This window comes from Malania oleifera, chromosome 7, assembly GCF_029873635.1.
Source record: "Malania oleifera isolate guangnan ecotype guangnan chromosome 7, ASM2987363v1, whole genome shotgun sequence".
NCBI lineage: Eukaryota > Viridiplantae > Streptophyta > Magnoliopsida > Santalales > Ximeniaceae > Malania > Malania oleifera.
In genome coordinates, this window is record NC_080423.1 from 93393260 (window position 1) to 93414807 (window position 21548).

The 21548-nt window shown below is 38.2% G+C and overlaps 1 protein-coding gene across 1 annotated transcript in view; it reads left to right on the plus strand.

The window, feature by feature from the left end:
* The window catches only part of LOC131160453 (probable LRR receptor-like serine/threonine-protein kinase At1g06840), an 86257-nt gene that overhangs the window by 16249 nt on the left and 48460 nt on the right, over window positions 1–21548 (plus strand). The window contains exons 14-15 of the mRNA XM_058116154.1: window positions 14865–15376; window positions 16681–16839. Coding sequence (XP_057972137.1) covers window positions 14865–15376; window positions 16681–16839 — 671 coding nt within the window. The remainder of the gene's footprint in view (window positions 1–14864; window positions 15377–16680; window positions 16840–21548) is intronic.

Genomic DNA, 21548 nt, shown 5'->3' on the forward strand with positions numbered 1-21548 from the left:
GTATATTAATTTGCAATAAATTAATTGTATTTATGTTTGTTACTCCATGTTTTGGGTTATACCTTGCAGTATTATCCTAAACATGCTGGTTTTTGAGTGTAAATGGTTATCATCAGCATCGTTTCATAGTTTTAGAACCCAGAGCAGACCAGACCAGCTGGTTCAACAGGGTTACATCAGAACTGGTCCAATAATTGGTCGGGTCTATACCATTAAACTATAGAAAATAGAAGTCAATCTGGCCAACTTGGCCCGACTCGGCCAGGCCAGGCGGACCACCAAGGTTGACCTACCTCTGACTAGAAAAGGTTTAATGCATTGTTGTGAGGAGTTGAACGCAGGACCTGCTGGGAAACAAGGTATTGTCTTACCACTAAAGCAGCTGGTTATCTCTAGGTACACAAAATAATGTACATATGTTAAAATCCCAAGTATTTTTGTGAATAATGAATAAATTAGGAAAGTGGGTAAATGTAGAAGATTTTAGATTATTCTGTAGGGGGATTATTTCCTTATTTAGAATAGTTGATTGTATTATATAATGTAAGATTGGGATGTACATAAATGATATAGAATTCTGCTCACATGGTATCAGAGCTAGGGTTTCTAAGTCTTAGCTAACAATGGCAGATGACGCCGTCAACAGCAGAGGGTCGAGCTCCTCTGAAGCTCTCGACGGCAACTCTGAAGCCATTTCCATCATGGGTTTGCATGGGCTAGACAACACAGCCTTTCCACTCTCGGTGGAGAAATTGAACGGAAAAAATTTCCGTGAATGGGCTCAGTCCATTAAACTTGTGATTGAAGGCAGAAGAAGGTTAGAATACCTTACTGGCGAAAGGAAGAAACCCGCCACAACCGACATAGCTGCTCTGCAAAAATGGAAGTCAGAGAATTCCATGGTGACTGCGTGGCTCATAAATTCAATGAAGCCCTCAATGGGCAAGATTTACTTGTTCTTACCAATGGCAAAGGATGTTTGGGATGTTGTTCACGAGACGTACTCTGATGCCGAAAGCTACTCCCACATCTTCGAGATTAAGACTCAACTGTGGCAGCTACGGCAAGGAGAGAGGGATGTCACTGATTACTTCATGGAGATGACCACTCTTTGGTAGGAGCTTGACCTAAGCGTCGATGAAGAGTGGGAGTGCTCCGGCGACAATATACGCTACAATAGGCGACTCGAGAATGAAAGAGTTTTTGAGTTCTTGGTAGGCCTCAACCGTGACCTGGACGATGTGTGAGGAAGGATCCTTGCCCGGCGTCCCCTGCCTTCGACTTGAGAGGTCTTCGTAGAGGTGCGGCGTGAGGAGAGTCGCCGTAACGTGATGTTGAAGGCTTTGCACGAAAACAGTGGGCCTGAAATATCAGCAATAACCCAAAAAGACAGTGGGCCTGAAGTTTCGGCCCTAATCACAAAAACTCTTGCGGGCTCTGGCACTGGGCAAAGATCACAAAAAGGTAGACTATGGTGCGATCACTGTCGAAAGTCAGGTCATTCAAAAGATTCTTGCTTGGAGATTCATGGAAAGCCTGCAAATTGGAAGCCGAGACAATATCAAAAAAATTGTGGGTATCAGGCTATTACTGACAGTTCAACTGAAAAATCACAAGGCGAAAAAACAAATAATAGCACTCCAAGTAGTGCATTCAGCCCTGAGCAGTTGGATAAGTTGTATAAAATGATTTCCTCAATTCAAACATCGGGTCAGTCTTCCATTGGTTCTCTGGCTCACCAAGGTAATTATTTGTCAGCCTTAAATACTATATCCTGTTATAAATCACCATGAATAATTGACTCGGGTGCATCTGATTATATGACTGGTTCTTATCAATTGTTTTCATCCTATTCACCATATGCTGGAAATCTGAGAGTCAAAATTGCAGATGGTTCTCTCTCACCAGTTGCTGGTAAAGGAAGTATTGCATATCTGACTCTGTAACTTTACAATCTGTCCTACATGTTCCCAAGTTATCTTGCAACTTGTTATCCATCAGCCAGTTAGTAAATGACTCCAATTGCTCTACTAAATTTGTTTCATCTCATTGTGTTTTTCAAGACCTGTCATCGGGGAAGACGATTGGCGCTGCTAAGGCGTATAAGGGACTCTACTACTTTGAGGACGCAAGCTTGAGTGAACAATATAATACTGCAATTTGTGATTCTGCATCTACTTCTAGAGATAGTGAACTTTTGTTATGGCATTCTAGGATGAGTCACCCAAATTTTCAATATTTAAAACGTTTGTTTTTGTCTATCTGTTCAAATAAAATGTCTTCTGAGTTTCAATGTGAAGTGCATGAGCTTGCAAAACACCGGCGTGCTTCTTTCCCATCATCCATATACAAACCATCCTGCCCATTTACTATGATTCACAGTGATTTGTGGGGACCCTCAAGATTCCTCAATCGCACCCATACGAAATGGTTTGTTATTTTTATTGATGACCATACTCGTCTTTGTTGTGTTTACTTGTTGAAAGATAAAACTGAAGTCCGTTCCATTTTTGTCAGTTTTCATTCTATGATTCAAACACAATTCTAGACTCAAATTCAAATTTTACATACTGATAATGGTACGGAATATTTTAATGATATTCTGCGAACTCATCTTTAAGAAAATGGGATTGTTCATCAGAGCTCTTGTGTGGATACCCCTAAACAAAACGGGGTTGCTGAACGAAAAAACAGACATATACTTGAAGTAGGTCGGGCATTGATGTTCACTACAATCATGAAAAACTATTTTTGGGGAGATGCCATCTTAACAGCTACCCATTTCATTAATGGAATGCCGAGTCGAGTACTTTCCTTTGCCACTCCTCTCCAGAAATTCCAGGAGCATTTTCCTACCTCTCGACTCTCCTCCAATCTTCCGTTGAAAATCTTCGACTGTACTGCATTTGTTCATGTTCATGCTCACCATCGGGTTAAATTGGATCCTTGTGCTGTTAAATGTGTTTTCATTGATTACTCCCCTACCCAGAAAGGCTACAAATGCTATGACCTTATCTCAAAAAGGATGTTTGTTAGCCTTGATGTCACATTCTTTGAAACCTCTTCTTATTTCCCAAAGACCTCTCTTTAGGGGGAGACATGGAGTGAAGATTGGTTCTTTGAATTCTTTATTACTGAGTCTGTGCCATCTAAATCTATACCATCTAAACCTGTGCCATCTATTGAGCCTTCCATTGCATCACTTCTTGACCTGTCAAACACAAAAGAGCACTTAACCTCAGGGGGAGATGCAGGAAACCAAAACAACACAGATATACTTGTTTACTCAAGAAAGTCGAACACAAAGAATAGGGAGAATCTCATACCTGAGGCACCAAGAGCGTTGGAACTGGTGATGGCTCCGAACAATCATAAGTCCACACCCAATCCTGATATGATAATAGAGCCCTCTTTTGATAATCCTGTACCTGATGACATCAATTTACCTATTGCAATAAGGAAACAAACCAGGTCATGTGCTCAATATCCCTAGTCTAAATTCATGTCTTATAAAAGCTTGTCCACAGGGTATTGTGCTTTTGCCTTTAACCTTAACAAGATGAGAATTCCAAAGAATATTCAGGAAGCTCTGGAAATACCTAAATGGAGGGACGCGGTCATGGAGGAAATGTGGGCCCTAGAAAAAAATGTAACTTGGGAAGTAATGAATTTGCCAAGAGGGAAGAAGCCAGTTGGTTGTAAATGGGTTTTCACAGTGAAATATAAATCTGATGGGACAGTTGAACGATATAAAGCCAAACTTGTTGCAAAAGGATTTACACAGACTTATGGCATTGACTATTTGGAGACATTTGCACCGGTGGCAAACTTGAATACAGTTCGAGTCCTCTTGTCCTTGGCAGCCGACTTAGATTGGCCACTCCAACAACTTGACATTAAGAATGCATTTCTAAATGGCGAGTTAGAAGAAGAAGTCAACATGACTATACCACCAGGCTTCAGTAAGAAAGATGAAGAAAACGGAGTGTCTAAACTCAAGAAGTCCTTGTATGGACTCAAACAATCTCCCGGAGCATGGTTCGACAAATTTGCAAAAGTAATAAAGAACCAAGGATATCAACAAGGGCATTCAGATCACACCTTGTTCTTCCAACAGTCTGAAAGGGGTAAGAAAACAATTCTAATAGTGTATGTTGATGATATAATCCGAACTAGGGATGATACAGTAGATATAGAAGGATTGAAGAAAGTTCTAGCTACTGAATTTGAAGTTAAAGACTTGGGACAAATGCGGTACTTCTTGGGCATGGAAGTTGCTAGAACGAAAAAAGGTATTAGTGTCTCTCAGTGAGAGTATATTACTGATCTCCTAATTGAAACCGGCATGCTTGGATGCAAACCTAGTGAAACCCCGATTGAAGCAGTAAAGAGGGTCGAAGACTTTGGAATACTAGTTGAAAAGGAGAGGTATTAGAGATTTGTTGGTAAGCCAATCTACCTATCACATACTAGACCAGATATTGCATTTGTAGTCAGTGTGGTAAGCCAACGCATGCATTCACCAAAAGAAGCCCATTTAGATGCTGTGTACAAGATCCTTCGATATCTCAAGGGCTCCCAGGGCTAGGACTCTTCTTCAAGAAATATGAAAGCAAGGAAGTAGAGATCTTTACAGATGCAAATTGGGCAGGATCAGTGGAAGATAGAAGGTCCACCACAGGTTATTGCACATTCGTCTGGGGAAATCTGGTAACTTGGAAAAGCAAAAAACAGAATGTAGTGGCTCGTAGTAGTGCCGAAGCTGAGTTTAGGTTAGTTGCTCAAGGAATATGTGAAGGACTATGGTTACGGAAACTCTTGGAAGAACTACAGGTCCCGGTGAAATTTCCTATCAAACTCTACTATGACAACAAAGTAGCCTTCAGTATCTCTCTCAATCCAATTCAACATGACAGGACTAAACATGTGGAAGTGGACCGACACTTTATTAAAGAAAAAATTGAAGAAGGAACTATCTGTATGACTTATGTACCTACCAAGGAACAAACTGTAGATATCTTTACTAAAGGGTTGACATGACAGAATTTTGATGATCTCATTAGCAAGTTGGAGATGATTAATATCTATGATCCAACTTGATGGGGAGTGTTAAAATCCTAAGTATCTTTGTGAATAATGAATAAATTAGAAAGTCGGTAAATGTGGAAGATTTATATTATTCTGTAGGGGGATTATTTCCTTGTTTAGAATAGTTGATTGTATTATATAATGTAAGATTGGGATGTACATAAATGATATAGAATTCTGCTCACAACATACATACACGTGAGTTAATAAAACCCTCAAGTATTTTACTCGTTCAATAAATTTCAATTGAATAAACCTTCGCTAGTTAAATATTTATTTGACTCTTAAAAATAAGAGTAACTGTAAGTTTCACAAATATTTGAGAAATAATAGGAGAAGTAAAAAAAAAGAGTTCTAGTTGTTGCCGTTGTTGTGTGTTTGTATCATGCTGACATCACTTGTTTGACCACTAGTATTACTCTCTGGTTCAGCTAGTCCAACCGACCCAGTGATTTTAATGTGTTGGTCATGATCTGGGTTTTAATTTAAGCATCATTTTCATATTTTCATCGTGAACCAAGCTTTCTTTGGCTCCTTTTAGTTATATGTATTAGTGTGCATCCAATCTCACATCGTCTTTGTGAGCAGTTCCAAAGCCAATATAAGATCCTCTTAGCCCTCTCTCCTTGACACCTAGGTTTTGAGGATGAGTTCTCTAGAATGGTATTAGAGCTGGGCCTTGGCCTGCTTGGCTCCTCCGTGGGTTGGACTTCTCTTCGCCTCATTTCCTCCCATGGTCTCTCCTCGCCTCATTTCCCCCATGGGCTCAAGGGGGAGTATTAGTGTGCATCCAATCCCACATCTTCTCTGTGAACAGTTTCAAAGCTAGTATAAGATCCTCTTAGCTCTCTCTCCTTGACACCTAGGTTTTGAGGATGAGTTCTCTAACAATATACTTTATTGCATGCTTACATAGTTACACATAGCACAAAATGCAGGGAAGTCCTCTCTCAAATAGGTATTAGAGAACCTTTTCTAGAAAATTCATGTGCTATTTGGTATGTGAGTTTTTACTAAAATCACAGACAAGAATTTCTCTTTTAAACACAAAAAGCTCTTAACATTCAAATTGGCACAATTACCCCAGTTCAGCTAAGCTTTAAATTAACTGCTTATATCTAAATCAACTGATCTTAGTTCATAATTTTAGAATAAAATTAAGCTCACAATTTTAGAGTCTAACGATGTTTAATCTCCTCAACATACCTGAAAATTTACTTAAAGCAGGGATTTTAATGTTTGGATGGAAAACATAACACACATAATGTTGATGCTAGAGGCTTTTATACCAAATAAAAGAGTGATCTAGTTTATTTTAAAGGCTGTAAGAAGGGAGGGGTAGACCTAAATTAACTTGGGACGAGGTGGTGTGGAGGGGGTTCTTGAGAAGGGAGGAGAGCTTTGTTGTACACAAGCAATGGATGTTCGCAGAGGGCCAAAGAGGGGAGCTGAGCAATTCCCAAGAAGTGCAAGCACAAATCATGTAGGTGAAGGTATTTTGGTGGCTAAAGGTATTCCTTGAGCTAGTGGGAAGCCAAGTGAGAGAGAGACAGAGGGAGGGAGGGAGGGAGAGAGAGAGAGAGAGAATGGGGTGGGGCTTAGTTGCTTAAGTCAAGAAGATCCCCTTTGGAGAATAATCAAGGGTATTTATAGGGGAGAGAAATAATGTTGCAAGGTTTTATCCTCGAATAATAGATTGACATGTTATGTCAAGAGGATGGATTTTTTAGCAAATCAGTAATGGCATAGGGTTCATATAAGAGGAAATAAAAGGGAACACGTGTCACGAATGACATGTAAACGCTTGAGCAACTTAAGAAAAATCTAAGGGGTAGGGAACCCCTCAGCGGACCTTGACTTGGGCCCACCAAGCCGAAACTCTCTAGAACATCCCAGGATTGGGATTGATAGAGACACCGCCACATCTCTCTATGGCCAATCTCAGCACGCACCGTCGATATTGACCTTCTATAAGAATGCAAACATAATATAGTTAATACTTAATTTAATTAATATGCACTTGCAAGTTTGACATTGATCAATTTAACAATTTGGGGCGAAGGGATAATTTTAAAAATTCTTGTGGGAGTTGTGAGCAAGCTTGAGAGAATTATGAGGGACTTTTTGTGGTTTGGTATGGGAGGTTGTGGGGACCATTTAGTAAACTGAGCGGAGGTTAGTAAGTCTAAAAAGGAGGGGAGTTGGGTCTTGGTAACTAGATGTCTAAAAACACTGCTCTTTTAGCTAAATGGTTGTGGCACTTCCTCTTGGAAGATAATTCCCTAAGGCATATAGAGTTATTCGCAGTAAGTTTGGGTTGGAAGAATAGGTGGGATACCAATGCTAGCTTGAGATGTTCTTTGGGGAGTTTGTGGAAGGCTATTTCCCAAATTTACCTTATTTTTATCTCTCACACTAAATTTGTAGTGGGGAGGGGATCTCAGATTCATTTTTGAAAAGACCCACGGCTCAGGAACGATTCTTTTTCTATTTCTTTTCCATGTCTTTTTGGATTGTGTTGTGAGCCAAACAAAGTTATTTCTTTCTTTGTGGGTAATGGGAGGGGCTTTCCTGTCTCTTGGAATATTCATTTAAGGAGATCTTTGAATGATAAGGAGATGGTGGAGTTGTCTTCTTTGTTGTCTGTATTGAACAGTTGCAAATTATCATTGGGTAGGGATGTTTGTTCTTAGTGTTTGGATCATTCAGGAGTGTTTTCTTGTAAATCATTTTTTGAATTTTTGACTTATTCAAATTATCCCTTTCCTCTTTATTTAGCTATTTGGAAGGTTAAAGTTCCCCCCAAAATTAAAGTGTTTACTTGGTTGATTGTGCTTAACAAAATTAATACCAATAACTTGCTATAGATTAGGAGACCTTTGAAGGTTTTCTCTCCAGATGTTTGCATGCTCTGTTATAGGAATTCCGAAACAGCCTCTCATCTATTTTTGCATTGTGATTTTGCATAGAGGATTTGAAATAAATTGTTTGGTGTTATGGAAGAGAGTTGGGTCTGCCCTTATTTTGTGGAAGATTTGTTAATCTTTTGCAGGCTTTGGAAGAAGGAAGTAAAGGAAATCTCTATGGACGTGTTGTAAGTATGCAGTTTTATGGGGTATTTGGTTGGAAGTTGGAACATAATGCACGGATTTCTTCCAGGAAGAAGTTGCATTCATATTTGATGTGGCAAAAGATTCAGTTCTTGACTTCTTTATAGTGTGTCAGGTTTGGAAATTTTAGAGAAGCTAGCTTTCAGGATTTAAATAGGGATTGGAGGAATTGGTTGGTTAGATTTATGTTTTTGATGTTTTAGTTTTTATCTAGTTTGTTCTAGATTTCTTGGGAGATGCCTTTTCTCCCCCTTGTAAATTCTCTTCCTATTAATATAGTTCTTTTGGTATAAAAAAATGGATTTGATAGCACTCTGACTTTATGAGGATATTTTTCATATTTGAAGCGCTCTGATACCATGTTAGATTACCACTTTACCTAAAAGCTTAAGTTGTTAGGTTGTGGGCCAACCATGTATATCAAGCGTTAACACTAACTAAAGTAAACCAACTGAAAATTGAGTTTCTAAGCTTTAGTAAAGGGAAAAGAGGGGAAAATGCAAAATAAAAAGAAAATGAAATCTATTTTACTTAGTCACTGCTAGTATGATAACATAATTGCCTCTAGTGGTTGCCATAACTGTTACGTACCATAAGGACCTTAACAACAGTTATTGTTGTGAATTGGAGTACCTCTAATATGTCACACAGTAACTTTCTTGAAGCTATAACAGCTATTACACACTGTTTTTTATGTCACGTGCCAAGCTTATATGCTAGCTTGTCTCCGCTTGCCTTGTGTACATGGTATGTGAGTAACAACCAAGTAAATAGTAGTATAGGGTTTATTCATTGGGTATGTTCATGCCTTAGTGTAAATTGGGAGTATCACTCCTTGGTCAGTTTGATGTTTCTTAGTGTGAAAGCTAGAATAGCATAGAAAGGTCCTTAGCTAGTGACGTATGGCCTTTCACAAGGTGTGAAGTGTTCGGCCCATGACAGATGGTATTAGAGCTTGGTAATTGCTTTATCAATTCAGTTTCCTTCTTATTGTTGAATTCTATGAAGCATCGGTAAAAGACCTTAACAAACATTATCGAGAGACTTAAGGCGCTAAAGGTGCAGTCTGAGAGCTGAGACAGCTAAAAATATGGTCATAGAGATGGGAAAACTTGTTGAACATGTTGATGTTTTGGAGGGATCACGAAAACGCCAATAGGGTTTTATTGTGGTAATGCCAGAGGACTTCCACGTTACAATAGGAGCTTTAAACTTCCAAATGGGTGATCTAAATGCCAAGATGAACCTAATGGTTCACATTATGGGAAATGGGGATCGAGTATGGAAGAACAAAGGTGCCAAAACCCCAAGCATATGGGGGTGCCCGCGATGCTAAGGAGTTGGAGAACTTCTTATTTGGCATTGAGCAATACTTTTGTGCGGTGAGGATTGACTTAAAGGAGGCGAAAGTAGCTAGGGCAACAATGTACTTAAGTGGTGAGGCTAAGTTGTTGTGGCATATCAAGTATAGTGAGATACAGAATGGACTATGTGTAGTTGATTGTTAAGCAACTTGAAGAGAGAGCACAAGGCCTAATTGTTTCCCTTAAATGTTGAGTAAAATGCTCAATCCAAATTGCAAGATCTCAAACACACTGGTATAGTCGGGGAGTATGTGAAACAATTCTCTACTTTGATGTTGGATATCCGTGACATGTTAAAGAAAAGTTATTTCATTTATTTAGGGGTTAAAATTGTGGGCGAGGGCAGAATTTAATTAACAAAGAGTTCAGGACTTGTCTACTACATAGGCTACCATGGTTGCTTGACTAACTATGCTGGAGAAGAGAATTCCAAAACGTCCAAAGAGAGTGACATGGGTGTAAATAGTAGGAAATTGTTCAAGAAGATCAAACCCAAAAGTAGGGGAGCCGGCACCAAGGCATCAACTTCAAAGGAAGCTTTATCATCTTGGTCTTTCCACACACCAGTGATAAGGGCAAGATGGCATGCTTCTTATGCCAAGGCCCTCATCGAGTTGCTCATTACCCTCACAAGTCATCACTTAATGCTTTGTTAGCTTACATTCGAAGGGGCCACAAATAGATGAGGAGGGTGAGGAGGAAACCCTAAGGATGAGTGCAACACAATCACTCAACACATTGGAGAGGCAAAACAAAAGAACTAGAAGTTACCCAAGAAAAAAGGGCTAATGTTTGGGGATCTGTGAATTGATGGGAAGAGCATTTATGCTATGGTGGATGCTAGGTCTACTTATAACTTTGCCTCACAGGTGGAAGTGTAGAGACTCAACTTGAACTTGAAGGAGGACACATGAAAGAGGTTAACTTTCCAACTCGACCTACTCTAAGGGTAGCCAAGCAAGTGATTGTGAAGCTTGAGAATTGGGCGGGACAAACGAATTACATAGTCGTGTCGATGGATGATTTCCAAGTGATACTTGGAATGTAATTCTTGAGGGAGACTAAGGTTGTACCGATTTTGTTTGCTAGTTCCCTTTGTTTGATGGGAGACCACTCTTGCATCGGGGCTGGGTGCAGCTACTTGAGGGCTACTTGCACCATTTCGTCACTGCCAACCAGAAGAATTGGGTACAACTACTTCATGTGGCTTAGTTCTGTTTTAACATCCAAAAAGCTCAACAACCAACATGAGTCCTTTTGAGCACATTACTCGACAACAAGAATTGTTACTTCACACAGTGGACAAGTCGTGTAGAGGAAAGAATCCAAGAGTATACATTTTCTCCAAAGAATGGAGTTGCAGGGATTGCCCGACTTGCATGGAGAAAGCTTCCAAATGAATGAAGAAGTGAGCAAATTAGGGGAGAAGACTGGTGCACTTCAACATGGATGACTTGATGCTTGTTAAGCTATATCTAGAACAGATCAAGTCACTATGGGTTCAAGATAGGAGATTACTTCAAAAATATAAAGGACTAGTCCTTATATTGGCTAAAGTCGGGAAAGCTTTTTCAAGGTTGATCCTCCAGCTTGGATAAAAGTGTATCATGTGTTTCACGTTAGCTGCCTCAAGACATTCAACACCGACATTGAAGATAAAAGCAGAAGTCATCAATCAGGGCACCACTAATGACAATGTAACCTGACATAAGAGAAGTTGAAGTCATCCTTGCAAATAGAGAGTTCACATCATCAAGGAAGAGGCAGTTTGAGTTCTTAGTGAAATGGAAAGGCCTTGCCGTCTTGGAGACAAATAAATCAATTGGGTTGTGGAAAACATGAAATAGTTCTTAGACAAAGTTGAAGAGTACCTAGAGCCAAAGCGTACAAGAATATTAACTGCATAAGTGGGGGAGAATGTCACGAGCCAAGATTGTTTAGGTCATTATGCTTATCTGTGATCGCTTGCCTTGTGTATATAAGATGGATAACCACCTTTCAAATAGTAGTATAGGGTTTATTGATTGATGTACTTATGCCTTAGTGTAAAATAGGAGTTTTAACTCCTTAGTTAGTTTGATGTTTCCTAGTGTCAGAGCTAAAATTGTGCAAGAAGCTCTTTAGGGGAGGGTGAATGTTCATTAATCATTGTGAAACTTGTATTTGTAAATGTGTTTAGTCTACTTGCCTTCCTCACTAAATACACGTTGTCTATTGATATGTTGTTAATGAATTATGTTGCTTTAACGTAAACTACGCAATTCTCATTTGCTTACTTGATTGCTTGTTGCTTCCGCTTAGTTTGCATTTGATGGTTGTGAATGTGTTATTGTGGTAAACTGCTATATTCTTTTGGTTGACTTGTTAAGCTAGAATGCTTTAGCTAGTGCTACATGGCCCTTCACAAGGTGTGAAGTGTTCCGGCCCGCGACATTGTCTCTTGTATGCTCATAGCCAAGGTCTTAAATTTCGATTTCGACTCAAATTTCGAAGCTCCAAAAGTACTGAAATTTTGATGGAAATTTTGATTCCGATGTCATTTCAATTTTGATTTGAAAAAATAACGGAAATTAGTAGTAAAGCATGGAATTCTTTGTGAAACTTTAGAAATGGTTAATAAACATAATAATATAAGTTTTAGGACTAATATATTACAAATTAAATACATCTTTGTTTTGTATGAGGTGGAAATGTTGTAAAATAGTATGTATATCTAACATATTTGTAAGATAATGCACATTAAACATATTCAGTTAATACAAATGAAATTCATAAATAATTTAAATATTATTTCTTATACAAATAATGATAATGTAGACATGAATGGCTAAATAAAATGTTACTGTAAGTTTATTTTTTCACATAATTTCAAAAGAACTTGTAATAATCTTTTGTTTCAATAAAATAAATAAAATAAATTAAAATAGAAATTTCACTTCACTCTTAAATCTCTCATTTGAATTCTAATAAAATTTCATTGTATAGTTAAAATTTCGACAAATTTCGAGATTTCGATAAATTTTGGATGATTTGTTGAGATTTCGATGCAAATTATGCAAGACGAAAATCAACTGCCATTTCGATTTCGAGGGTAATGGAAATCGGAAATTTTGACGAAAATTTCGACAATTTCATAGAAATTTAAGACCATGCTCATAGCATTGTGTTACTTGGCCTAGAGACATGGAAGTAAGGGAATGAAGAGTTTTGTGTCACCATTTTTGTTGTTGGTTTAGGTGGAGTTCATTTCTTCTCTCCTTTCCTCTAGCACAAAGATTCTCAATATGCGCTAAAACACCTGTAATGGTTTCATGACATATGATGGAAGTCTTTCACAGTGGATTGAAAATAGTATACATAAATAAATGTCCAGTGAACTTAGATGTTTTTTTGATTGAAGAACTTAAAATGTTCACTTACTGAACATTGACCAGGGTTTAATTGATTAACTCCAATATATGTTTTGAAATTGATCATCTATTTTTATTGACTAGAAACAATTTCTAGATAAGCTTCAATATGCATATTCTTTTAATAAAATTCTAAGGATTCAGTGCTTCCATGAGTTTGTTTATAACCTAGTTTACAAGGCCATAAAGTTACACTGAAGAAGGTGATCTTGTTTACCTACTCATGTAGGTAATTGAATTGAAAATGTCTTTTAAGTTACAGCACATCAGTAGTTGACATTATTTTAGATATTTTAGATGAAGTCAATTACAAAACAATAATGTGCAGCATGCAGTTTAGATTGAAATTGGAAGCTAAAAGTGTTAGGACTGGAGGAGGCCATGGGTGGGCTTGATATACATGGGTAAACATCAACCTGACCCAAAAGCTTAAGCCTATTGGGTCTTGGGCCCAACCATGTATATAAGCACCCATCATCCACTCTAATTTTCCAATGTGGGACAAGCTCACAAGTGGAATTCTCAACAATCTCCCCCTCACTTGTGAGTTCCGACTACTCCCCCTTGAACGGAAACCGTCTCTCTTATGGGAGTAATCCCAATTCTCCAACAATTGCTTAAGTGGGCATTACCACAGGCGCCTTACGTGCGTCGGATTGCATTTCACGTGCCTCCGAACCAATCCTACCTCTCACGTCTTGACCCTATTCTGATCCATCCGCAGCCTAGATGATCCTTATTAGCCTCAGCCACACACTTGGTCCTCCAACTGTTAGCACGTTAGGAGAATTAACTTCACGTCTCGACTTTTTACGATGTCGCTCGCCCAGAGTTACGAACCGTCGATTCTAATATTACTTGTTAGGACCGGAGGAGCCCATGGGTAGGCTTGATACACATGGGTGAACATCAACCTGACCCAAAAGCTTAAGCCTATTGGGTCTTGGGCCCAACCATATATATAAGCACCCATCACCCACTCTAATTTTCCAATGTGGGACAAGCTCACTAGTGAAATTCTCAACAAAAAGAACACTGACAAGTTGTGATATGAAACGCTCCATCTTTGTGATAGACATTATGCTTAAGGATTAATCATGTTATTGATCCTAGACAGTTGGATCTAATCATTAGGCACTTAAAATTGCATTTTTCGAGGGTCCTTTTAGGGGATCAGGAGATGGTCCTGGGATTGGTTCCAATGTTTTTTCATTCCATTACTTGAGAAGTTGCACCATAAAAGATCAGTTACCTTAACTGTAAACTGTTGCATCCTTATTTGGAGTTTCTGTTAGAGCATTTTCTCACCCACATTGGTTGGAAATGTGCACATATTGAAGAAATAGTTTTTGAAGCTTCAAATTCAAATAATTTATTAGAAATATACATACTTTTAAAGAATTTAGCAGACATTATGTTGTACCTTGTATTATTCTACTGTTGGGAAGTAAATGACTACAAATCACTTGATGTATATAAACATGGTGAAATATTGTATGCTGGTTGTCCGTGCCCTTGTGGAGATAATATTACTGATTTTAGGGTTGAAAAAGAGAAAGAAAATAAACTTGGGTGATATGTGCTATCAGAAAATTAAATTTATTGGGTTTATTTGCAAGTATTTCCAATTTATTCGAGCTTGGGTTTTCCATTTGTTGCTTAAAATGAATTATAATACAGCATCCATCCTGTTTTTGTGTGCATGAAGTCCAAACAATTGCATGTGTATGAGTACTGAAGAATGGTCTCTGGGGGGATGATAATATATGGTTAACTTTCTTTGCATCTTTATATTGTGTTGTACTCTGAGTAAGTGCTTCTTACAAAAACATGTAAATGTGAATTTCTTATACTTGCTATAGGTTGATGACCCTCAAATTCTGAATGTTTAGGCTTCAGGGTAATCCTGTTTGTACAAAAGCGAATGAACTGAACATTGTCCAATTCTGTGGGACTGAAATTGGAGACAGTGAGGGTCCTGGAAGCTTTAGCAACTCCAGTGGATCCTGCAAAGCTCAATCCTGTCCTACCAGTGAGAATTATGAATATGTCCTAGGATCTCCAGTCGATTGCTTTTGTGCTGCACCTTTCGGAGTTGGACTACGCTTGAGAAGTCCTAGCATATCAGATTTTATTCCATATGAGAAACAATTTGACACATACATTACTTCTTATGCTAATTTGGAAATCTACCAACTACATGTTGCTTCATTCATATGGGAGAAAGGTCCTAGGCTGAGGATGTACTTGAAATTCTTTCCCAAGTATGGTAATTATTCTATATTCAATACAAGTGAGGTCCAAAGGATTATTGACTTATTTGCTACATTTGCGATTCCTGGGAATGATACCTTTGGTCCATATGACCTGCTTAATTTCACTCTTTTGGGACCGTATTCAAATGGTATGTCTCCAGCACCATCCATTTCTTGTTTATAACTGTGGATATATCATATATATATATATATATCTATTATCTGGTGGATCAAATTTTTCAGTAGTAGTCAAAATGATCATTTTATGTTGCTCTCTCTATCTCTCTCTCCCACCAATGCTGCTTTGAGATGACTATATCACCTGGAAATGGTTTCGTTTTCTTGATTTATTTTGTATTTATTTATTTATTTTAAGAGTCATGGGCTGGGTTGGGGTGGAAAAGAAGGTTATTTCACTAAAGTGTAGTTTGTCTTTAGGACTGGCAGACATCATAAGTTTTTGTTAAACCTTTTGAACCTGTATTTTTGGAGTTTGAGGAATCTATATAATAGCTTCTGTTTTAGAATATAATCAAATTTTGTTCACTTTTGTATTGTATAATAATGTCAAGTCACTCTTAACTTCCAATTTATATAGAGAAGGGGAAAGGTACTTGCAATTAGGCTTGCTAAACTTTGATTCAAATTTGATTGACATTTGATCTAAATAGACGGATGTGATGTAAGATAATCTGGTTGAGGTCTGGATCTGTTAATTTATTAAATAAATTAATTAAAATTGGATATATATTATTTTTTTTAATTATTTTTCCAATCCAGTTTTAAGTTAAATAAATAAATTCATATATATTATTTTTACATAAAAAAATTATTTATGTGTTATATGTATGTATCTATGCATGCACACTGTATCAGTCAATTTCAAAATATAAGATGAATTTACAAATTTTAAAGCCGTAAACCAACTATTTTATCCCGATCAACTAGTTTATTACATTACCCCCAGTCCTACTTACAGTTTTTCTAATTTATTTCTGGAAAATGGTTTGTCAGCACACTGTGTAGCCAAACTACCCACAATATTGACAAATAACCTAATTTTTTCCCTAAAAAATGCATTAAGTGGGTTGTGTCAATATCTTGAGTAGTGTGCTTATAAAGTTTGGCTTCCCAACATGGTGATATGCCATTGCACCATATTTTCCTATCATTATTAATTTATTATGTATTTTGAATTACAGTCTCTTTGTCCAACCAAACTTGATTAAGTTATCATCATTGGAAGATTGAAAATAAGGATAAAAACTAAGTAGAATGACTACTTTCATAAAGAATCTGCATGTGATACATTTCATTCCCCAGTAAACCTTGTGCACGTGTGCATAATTATCATCTTTTAAAATTTTGTTATGCCTCTAAAACTTGGCATCATTGATTCAGTTGTACTACATGGACTTATGTTGGAATAAACTGATAGTTCTTATTTTTGCAGTTGCCCAACCACCTCTTCACTCAGGTATGAGCAAAGGCAGCCTGGTTGGAATTGTGCTGGGTGCCATCGCCTGTGCAATTGCAATATCTTTGGTTATTGCAGTCATGTTCCTGAAAAAGCAGCTCAGAAATCGGCACAGAGTTTCAAAAAAACAACCATGTGAGTCCATTATATTAGTTATGTTCAAGCACCTTTCCTTCACAAAGTATTGCATGGAAGACCTCGACCAGTATCATGAAAAGGAGAATTTAATGATCAAAATTTACTATTCCTGCTTATAATATGGTTGTAGCTCTGTGATTGAAGTAGTTTCTTTCTTGATCTTTCTATTATGTGGCTGTCCATCCAGTCAAAAGCGCAATATCGGTATTTGTTTGATAGAAAAATAAACTCATTAGATAGAGAAAGAATGTACAATCAGAACTTAATGAAGTATGGGAATCCAAGAAAAACAAAATTAGAAAAATGCAAAAAATAAAAGACAGCAAATGAAAATCAGCACGCCCTTAAAAGAAACTGCCAATCATGCTAAACATCTGGAATATTCATCTATTGAAATCCCGAGTATCCGTGGGAATAGAGAGTAAATTAGGAAAGTGGGTAAAAGTAGAAGATTGTATATTATTCTGTAGGGAGATTGTTTCCTTGTTTAGAATATTTGATTGTATTATATATTGTAAGATTGGGATGTACATAATTTAGAATTCAAGGAATATAAAAATTGAATTCCATTTACATGGTATTAGAGCTAGGGTTTCTCAACCTTAGCTAACTATGGCCAACGGCACCGTCAACAGCAAAGATCAACCTCTTCTGAAAATATCAACGGAGACTCAGAGGCCACATCCGTTGGGGGTTTGAATGGGCTAGACAACACAACCTTTCCACTCTTAGTGGAGAAATTAAACAGAAAAAATTTTTGTGAGTGGGCTCAACCCATAAAATTGGTGATTGAAGGAAAAGGGAGGCTAGGTTATCTTACCGGCGAACGGAGGAAACCAGACTCTACCAACGTTGTAGCCTTGCAAAAGTGGAGGTTCGAAAACTCCATGGTCATCGCTTGGCTCATCAACTCGATGCAACCGTCAATCGGGAAAATCTACTTGTTCTTGCCAACGGCAAAGGATGTCTGGGACGCCGTTCGTGAGACATATTCCGACATCGAGAGTTACTTGCAGATCTTCAAGATCAAGACCTGATTGTGGCAGATGAGGCAAGGTGAGAGAGGCGTTATTGAGTATTTCATGGAAATGAGTCATCTTTGGCAGGAGCTCGATCCGAGCATCGAAGAGGAATAGGAGTGCTCCGGTGATAGCGCACGATACAAAAAACGGCTCGAAAACAAACGGGTCTTTGAGTTCTTGGCCGGCCTCAACCGAGATTTGGACGACGTACGGGGAAGAATCCTTGGACGACGACCTCCGCCATCAACCCGAGAGGTGTTCATCGAAGTAAGGCAGGAGGAGAGCCGACGACGTGTGATATTGAGGCCACAGGCGGATTGTTTCGGGCCTGAAATACTAGCCCTATATTCGAATGGGCCTGATGTCTCGGCCTTAACTTCAAAAAGCCCTACGGGATTTGGGAAAAACTCACAAAGAGGAAAATTATGGTGCGAGCACTGTCGTAGGTCGGGTCATTCAAAAGATACCTGCTGGGAGATTCATGGAAAGCCTGCAAACTGGAAACCGAGGCAATATCAAAATAATCGTGGCTATCAGGCTACTACTGATACTTCAACTAAAAGGTCACAAGGTGAGAAAAACAATAATACCACTCCAAGTGGTGTATTCAGTCCTGAGCAGTTGGATCAGCTATATAAAATTTTTTCCTCAATTCAAACATCGGGTCAGTCTTCCATTGGTCCTTTAGCTCACCGGGGTAATTTTTTGTCAGTCCTAAATACTATATCCCATTACAAATCACCATGGATAATTGACTCGGGAGCATCTGATCATATGACTAATTCTTATCAATTGTTCTCATCCTATTCACCATATGCTGGAAATCTGAAAGCTAAAATTGCAGATGGATCTCTCTCACCAGTTGTCGGCAAAGGAAGTATTCGCATATCTGATTCTATAACTTTAAAATTTGTCCTATATGTCCCCAAGTTATCTTGCAGTTTGTTATCCATTAGCCAGTTAACAAGAGACTCCAATTACTCTGCTAAATTTGTTTCATTTCACTATATTTTCCAAGACCTATCATCAGGGAAGACGATTGGCAGTGCTAAGGCATATGAAGGACTCCACTACTTTGAGGAGGCAAGAATGAGTGAACAATGTAATACTGCAATTTGTGATTTTGCATCTATTTCTAGAGATAGTGAACTTTTGTTATGGCACTCTAGGATGGGTCACCCAAATTTTCAATATTTAAGATGTTTATTTCCTTTCATTTGTTCAAATAAAACGTCTTCTGATTTTCAAGGTGAAGTGTGTGAGCTTGCAAAACACCAGTGTACTTCTTTCCCAACATCCACATACAAACCATCCTGCCCATTAACTATGATTCACAGTGATTTGTGGGGGCCCTCACGATCCCCCAATCGCACCCATATGAAATGGTTTGTTACTTTTATTGATGATCATACTCGTAATAGATAGTCATGAGCTCTCTTTTGATAAGCCTGTACCTGATGACACCAACTTGCCCATTGCAATCAGAAAACAAACCAGGTCGTGTACTCAATATCCCTGGTCTAAATACATGTCTTATAAAAGCTTGTCTACAGAATATCGTGCTTTTACCTCTAACCTTGACAGGATGAAAATTCCAAAGAATATTCAGGAAGCCCTAGAAATTCCTGAATGGAGGGAGGTTGTCATGGAGGAAATGTGGGCCCTGGAGAAAAATGGAACTTGCGACGTAATGAAATTGCTGAGAGGGAAGAAGCTAGTTGGTTGTAAATGGGTCTTCACAGTGAAATATAAAGCTGATGGGACAGTTGAACAATAAAAAGCCAGACTCGTTGCAAAAGGATTTACACAGACTTATAGCATTGACTACACGGAGACATTTGCACCAGTGGCAAATTTGAATACAGTTCAAGTCCTCTTGTCCTTGGCAACCAACTTAGATTGGGCACTACAGCAACTCGACATTAAGAATGCATTCCTAAGTGGTGAGTTAGAAGAAGAAGTCTACATGACGATACCACCAGGTTTCAGTAAGAAAAGTGAAGAAAATTAAGTATGTGAACTCAAGAAGTCCTTGTATGGACTCAAGCAATCTCCTAGAGCTTGGTTCGACAAATTTGCAAAAGTAATAAAAAAACCAAGGATATCGACAAGGGCAATCAGATCGCACTCTGTTCTTCCAACAGTCTGAAAGTGGTAAGAGAATGATTCGGATAGTGTATGTTGATGATATAATCCTAATTGGGGATGATACAGTAGAGATGGAAAGATTAAAGAAAGTCCTAACCACTGAGTTTGAAGTTAAAGACTTGGGACAAATGCGGTATTTCTTGGGCATGGAAGTTGCTAGATCAAAAAAGGGTATTAGTGTCTTTCAGTGAAAGTATATCACTGATCTCCTAACCGAAACTGGCATGCTTGGATGCAAACCTAGTGAAACCCCGATTGAAGCTGTAAAGAGGCTCAAAGACTTCGGAATACCAGTTGAAAAGGAGGTGTATTAGAGATTGGTTGGTAAGCTAATCTACATATCACATACCAGACCCGATATTGCATTTGTGGTAAGTGTGGTAAGCCAACACATGCATTCACCAAAAATGGCTCATCTAGATGCTGTGTACAAGATCCTTAGATATCTTAAGGGCTCTCTGGGCAAAGGACTCTTCTTTAAGAAATGTGAAAGCTAGGAAGTAAAAATTTTTACAGATGCAAATTGGGCAGGATCAATGGAAGATAGAAGGTCTACCACCAGATACTGCACCTTCGTATAGGGAAATTTGGTAACTTGGAGAAGCAAAAAAAAAAATGTAGTGGCTCGAAGTAGTGCTGAAGCTGAATTCAGGGTAGTTGCTCAAGGAATATGTGAAGGACCGTGCTTACGAAAACTCTTGGAAGAGCTACAGATTCCGATGAAATTCCCTATCAAACTCTATTGTGACAACAAAGCAGTCATTGGTATCTCTCTCAATCCAGTTCAACATGACAAGACTAAACATGTGGAAGTGGACCAACATTGTCAAAGAGAAGGTTGAAGAAGGAACCATCTGTATGACTTATGTACCTACCAAGGAACAAATTGTAGATATCTTTACTAAAGGGTTAGCATGACAGAACTTTGATGGTCTTATTAGCAAGGTGGAGATGATTAATATCTATGATCCAACTTGAGGGGGAGTGTTGAAATCCCGAGTATCCATGGGAATAGTGAGTAAATTAGGAAAGTGGGTAAAAGTAGAAGATTGTATATCATTCTGTAGGGAGATTGTTTCCTTTTTTAGAATATTTGATTGTATTATATATTGTAAGATTGAGATGTATATAATTTAGAATTCAAGGAATACATAAATTGAATTCCGTTTACATCATCCCCTTCAAATTTTTGTTGCCCACACACCATAAAGAAGCCATAAAAAGAACCTTTTCCCACACCAACCAATATGGTAACTTCTTCCTTGAAAAAATATGCAAGTTACGTTCCTTCCACAAGCCCCAAAACACTGCAAACACAACACAATTTCTAATGCAATTCCTTCCTTCTTCCTCCCAAACCCCACAAAGGGTGCCACCAAGAACTCCTCCACTGTTCTAGGACAAACTCAGCTTTCTCCACAAAATTTTAATTGCTTCTTCCAAACCTTGCAAAATCACAATGTCAGAAAAAATGTGAAACAGATTCTGAACAATCAAAACAAAGCATACATAAATCAGGAGAGAGCCTTTAAAGGT